The 6,000-nt window shown below is 38.8% G+C and overlaps 1 protein-coding gene across 1 annotated transcript in view; it reads right to left on the bottom strand.

Annotated features, from left to right (window-relative positions):
* Window positions 1–1,233: 1,233 nt before the first annotated feature.
* Window positions 1,234–6,000, bottom strand: part of ttn.2 (titin, tandem duplicate 2) — a gene marked incomplete at its 5' end in the record, with an annotated part of 205,553 nt that continues 200,786 nt past the window's right edge. Inside the window, one exon of the mRNA XM_079733755.1 lies at window positions 1,234–2,363. Within this exon, the coding sequence (XP_079589881.1) occupies window positions 2,071–2,363 (293 nt within the window). The 3' untranslated portion in view covers window positions 1,234–2,070. The remainder of the gene's footprint in view (window positions 2,364–6,000) is intronic.

Below are 6,000 nucleotides of genomic sequence, written 5' to 3'. Positions count from 1 at the left end.
ATGTAAAATATGTTTTTCTAATCATATCAAATTTGAATGATTACAGCTTGCATAATTGTGTGATTAACGTATTAATACCAATATTTGTTCCATTAAGTTTTTTTACATTTTAAATTATCTTATCTTAATATCCAGTTAATTCCTGAAGTTTAAGTGTCTTCAAAACTCTTCATGTATACGCTAATTAATTTCCCTTGTATTTCTGAATAAATATAGGGTCAATTCTCAAATATGTGCATTTCGGAGGAACTCAGGACCAAGAAGATGATGAACCAGTCAACATACAAGATGAATCTTCAGTTATGTGTGTGTGACTAATTTAAACCGTTTTTCTCATTTATATTAATTGATTTATGAATATTCATGCAAATATTTGTTGTTTTCTTACCACAAAGTAATTATGCCTCGGGCACCCAAATGGCTAGCAGCGGCCCTGCGTGAATAAGGATCATAGGTAATGTTTTACTTAACTGAGACAATAGGGGGCCTCGTTGCTTTTTGATACAAAAGCTGAGGCTATTCAGCTTTTCTCCAAGAACACATATGGAGCGTTGAGTGACAGCACTCAGGCCTGTTTCTTGGAGGATTGGGTAACAAGATAATCCCTAGATCCATCCCTAAAGAGGTCTCTAAAGGTGCCAAGCAGGATTCAGCCTCTGAAGGCTGAACGCTTATTAATGCTTATTACTGCATTCACTTATGATGATTAATGATTTATAATGTAGCCTATTTTAAAGTGCTACCTGTTATTCTAAAACAACAAATACAAAGGTAGGCCTAATTCAAGACTACAAGATGTTTACAATTTATTGTAGCACATTTTCTTATTCATGAGAGCTAAAGACCTGTTGACAAAACTAGCGGGCTACAGTTGCCTCTTCCAGTGTTAACTGTGCCGCATGGAATTCATTTTCTGTCCCTTCGCTCAACTTCCTTGAAGAAACTCCTGAGAATAAAACTAACTGGGATGAGTCATTAGGTATAAATAATACCGAAATTTTGGGGGAATTTAGGTAAATGAATACAAACAGTGAGACAGACACATTTATAGTGCTGATAATCATGCTTTATTAAATCAATAATGAATATCACTCAAGGAGGTCACAAACATAGTTAATGCTACAATTCTAATTTTATCAAACCAAAGGGTAATCCCTTCCCCCTTTCTCCTTAGGGGGAGGTATAGCCACTGAATAGGCTGTGGGGGTCCGTGGACCCTGTTTACTGGGAAGTTTCTAAAGCTAACACACAAACACACTGTTGACCTCCAAGAGCCAGCTCTGACTCTGCAAACAAGCTCCAGCATGGAGCCTCTGTTAAGCCAGATGATGGTATGTCTGAGGTCTCGCTGGAGGTTGTTTGCCAGAGACAGAACACAAAAAAAAACTATGCCCAGAAAGTGCAGGCCGCTCGCACTCTGGGCATGCCATTCAAATGGTGGTACGACATGGTCAGTCTGAGCACAAGACCAGTTCATGCTGCTTACATGAGGGTAATATGCAAAAAGCACTCAGGGCCTTATGCTCATGTTACAGTTCATAGATACTGCAATATCACACGCAGAGGCGTGTGCATATTTAGAGTTTTGTCTCTGAATCTTGTTCATAACATCAACAGGGAGCCTCTCTACCTGTTGAGGCAATCTTAAGACTTCAACTTATTGTTGAGGCACAGTGTTTTAGTTTCTTTGTTTCCATGGGTATTCGTTTCATTTGAAACTTTCTCCTTTGAAAACATTTTGTTGCTTTTGTTTCAGTTAATATTGTCATAAATAACAATTCTTACATCTTTCATAACCGTTAAATTCGGCTATATACATTATGTACACGTCACAGAAAAGTGGTTCAAAAATCATAAGTTATAATTATCCAATATGGCACAGTTTATAACAACTTTAGACTTTAGTCTAGTTTGGCATAAATTAATGTCAAGTTTGGTATAAAAATAGTTCATATTTACAATAGAAATACCGGTCTTTATCAAGTAAGAATTTTTTTTTTCCTCAATTAATAACTTTATAGTGTGAAAGAAGGGAGATGGGGAGGGTGACGGGCGCAAGTCGGTTCTTTTTTACATTGAACGAATGCTAATGTGGACGGTGGCTGAGTCGGATCCCAGCTCGTTGGAGAGGCGGAGGGTGTATGTACCGGCGTCCTCCTCCTTCACTCCAGTGATGATGAGGGTGGTCAGGTCCTCAGTTGTCTCGATGTGGAAGCGACCACCAGCCGTCACCTCAATGTTTTTTCCGCCACGGGACCACTCTATATTTTTAGCGTCACCAGAGAAGGCGCAGGCCACGGTCAGGACCTTGCCGGGCTGGATGCTGATGTCCTCAGGCAGGGCCTCGATCCTCGGAGCACAACCTGGTGGACAAGCCGGAGCAAAGAGACCTTAGAAGATGATAGGATTAAAAGGAGTCGTAATTATACAGATCATCTCCATATCCTTCAGCTGTACTTTGTGTGACCTGTGAGTCTGTGCAGATATATGTAGATGCACTTAAGTCTCTGCATGTTTCTGATAGTTATTTAAATAACTCCTGTCTGACTTGTCAGTATTGTGATGGTGTTAGTTGAACAGTGGGTTTCTACTGGATAGTGATGTACCAGTAGTGGTATCTAAGAAGGTTTACCATTGGGTGTCTACTAAATAGTGGTGTACCAGTTGTAGTGTTGTAGAAAGTTGTGTACTGGTGGTTTACTAGTAGATCGTTTTGTACCAGTAGAAGTGTACTAGATAGTGGAGGTGGTTACCATTGGTTGTCATGCAGAGCTTCTTTAATTGGGTGCCATGACAAAAGCCGAAAACTGCCTTGAAAAATCTCCTACAGAATTAGCTTTCTACCGCACACAAACCTTTTAGATTAAAACATATAACACAGATTACATTTTTCTTAATTTAATAGAGATAAAACTAATATTCATGGCTTTCAAATGCCTGCATTCAGTGTCATACCAAAAACAATTCAGATAATTATCTACTATTCTTTACATAAAGTATTTCAGAAATCATGTAACACAAACATCCAAGGGACAGTCCTATAGTATCAATACAATAAGAATCATGTCAATAAGCTGACTCCTGAATAACATGTTTAAATGTTAAACATGTTCATTGTTGAACATTTACATATACTATCTTCATACAAAGTATTGCATGTGTATTTCGGCTATCTTTTGCCATAATGTATCTTGAGGTGTCCTGTAAAATGTAATGCCACAAATGCAGCTATTTGCTGCATTACAGTTTATTTTGCATTACAGTTTCTTTACGAGTAGTAGGCTGTTCTGTTAATTTCAGAACTAACGTTTTTTGTGGGTAGGGGTGGCTAGTGGGAAAACAACAGTGTAGAGGGGTGCAATGGTTTACAAAAGTTTGGGAACCACTGGTCGTGATAGTGGTGTACCAGTGGTGGTGTACTAGACAGTGGGGGTTTACCAGTGACTGACCACAGTGGTGGTGTACTAGACAGTGGGGGTTTACCAGTGACTGACCACAGTGGTGGTGTACTAGACAGTGGGGGTTTACCAGTGACTGACCACAGTGGTGGTGTACTAGATGGTTGTGTACCAACGGTGGTGTCCTAGATAGTGGTGTGCCAATGGCGGTGTACCAGAGAGTGGTGTACCAGTGGTGCTGTACTAGACAGTGGAGGTGTACCAGTGTTTATATACTAGATAGTGGTGTACCAGTGTTTATCTCCTAGATAGTGGTGAACTAGTGGTTGACTGCTAGATAGTGGTGTACAAATGGTGGTGTATTAGTGTCATGGAAATATAAAATACGACTCTCAATAAGGGTAATTTTCCCTCCGAAAGACTGCGTAGATTAAAATGACGGGGGTTGGACGATTGGCTCTCAAATAAATTCCATTCACCTAGAAGTAATAAACCAGTTTGGGACCCCACACACGGGTAGTGTATGTCCCTCAGAAGATAAGCAATCCTGACCCGCACCTTTGACTGCCATTTAGGTTTTTATTGAAACTTTTATTTTTAATTCATATTCCACTGGTGTGATGAATGTAGACAAGAGGTGATGATTGCGCCCATGGGAAGACCCAGTAGGATGACTTGAGCATCCTCATGTTGTTTTGAGCCTGAATGAATGTACAAAATAGAGGAGCCTCCCAACCTAAACACACATACGGTGGGAATTTTGATTTAACCACTGTTCAAGTTTTCTTGCCATGTTACTAAACTTATCTTGTTTCAGAAAAGTAGAAGAGTGGTAAAACTCCGGACGCAAACAGTGCCAGCAAGTAAGTATGGCACTGAAACACCTGAGGAAATAGGCCCCCCTTATTTGTGGAAAGAAAGAGTATAAGGAAAGGGTGATGAACTAATAACTAAAACCAAAGACTTTTTTTTTTTTCATTTTGAAGTCTTTGGTTTTAGTTACACTACTAACATTGTTGTGTCTCATCCCAGTTGTTCTTATGTTGTATCACGCCGCAGTTCTATCTTAAATTTCTTTCCATGCATTGCTTTCATGTTGGTCTACAACCTTTTGTAGACCCTTCTTCTCTCCACAGTGCTGGGGAAGCAGTTTACGTTGTCCCGAAATTCACAATGTATTTGGATGCAATGATTGTTATAGTTTTACTGTTGGATTGTATTCATATGGTTTGAGAGATCGTACAAAGTTTTCATTCAGATAATAACAATGTCCAAAGAATGCAGCAGTTCAAGACATTGATCCAGAGTCAGAGGAAAACTCAACTCTTCAGAAGTTTTTCTTCAAACAGGTTTGATGGACAAACCACGAGTGAGTACCCTGAAACTAACATAGCAGACGCTAAAGGATATATAATTCAGGCTCCCTTGAGACATTGATATTACTATCTGATTGACTGATTTTGTACAAAATATATTAATATAGTTCAGTTAGGTAACATTTCTTTGTATCTTTATTTAACAGCCCTGTGGTCTCCATTTACGTTGAGTTCCACATGTCTTAAAATTATTAAATTACATTGACATACTTTGAGTAAGACTATAACCCAAATGGTTGTGTTTTGTTTCATGTATCCCTATTTTGTATCAGCTGCATGTGTATTTCTTTGTTTGTATTCATATGTTTGTTTGTTTTTGTTTTCTTTCCGAGAAAATGTCTCGGAAAGAAACAGACTCCCACGGTCATAAGGAGAAGGACAGTCTGCTGTGGCATTAGCATGATGCAGTAAACCCTGGTACTCCTGCTGGTCCGAGATTAAATGTTCTTGGTTCAAGCTTCTTAAATGAGTCAAAATAACAGAGTAACTAGAAAAGCTGTATGAATACTATCTTTATAACTAGATTATTCTGAGTTTACCATTGTCCTCAGTACTCATTGCTAGTTAATCTCAGAGGATTCCTCAAGGTATCTAAATCACAATGACACATCAAGCCCCCAACACAGATATATGTTCGTCTGGCTGAATGTGCAGCTGTTGTATCTCTCACTAAAAACCATCAATCTCCTTTTCACACCAATACAGCAGAACAACACATCACACTAGTGTATCAACAACATATGCATATGGTATAGCTCTTAAGCTTTGACCATCAAGCTATTCCAGAATAGCTAGACCATTGTTCATCTCCATGTCTTTTGTCTTAAATAAAAGTCAGACTAATGACCGTCTCAGCAGCAACTCAAAGTTGTCTCCAAGCTGAGGCTGCCACTGCATCTCTGATTTAAATATCATGTACAATAATTTAACACACAATAAGTCATGGATGCACATAGAACAAACTATGAACTCACAATAATGAGCAAATTCAAATGAGCATTTGTCATGCGCACTACCTGTAAACTGTGCAACACTTAAGTTAAACTCTTTTTGATTGATGAATATCAAAAGTGTCAAAAGTCCACAGAATTGAAACACACCACAAGGTGACTTGATTTGATACAACAGATGACTCCTCCAGACTGACACGGATTGTAGAGATGCAGAGATGCAGTTGTTACAGACATTGTTGTTACTACATTTACCACTAGCTGCACATACATAGT

This window comes from Pollachius pollachius, assembly GCF_949987615.1.
Source record: "Pollachius pollachius genome assembly, chromosome: 3".
NCBI classification, from domain to species: Eukaryota; Metazoa; Chordata; class Actinopteri; order Gadiformes; family Gadidae; genus Pollachius; species Pollachius pollachius.
This window is presented reverse-complemented; position numbering and strand designations above follow the sequence as displayed.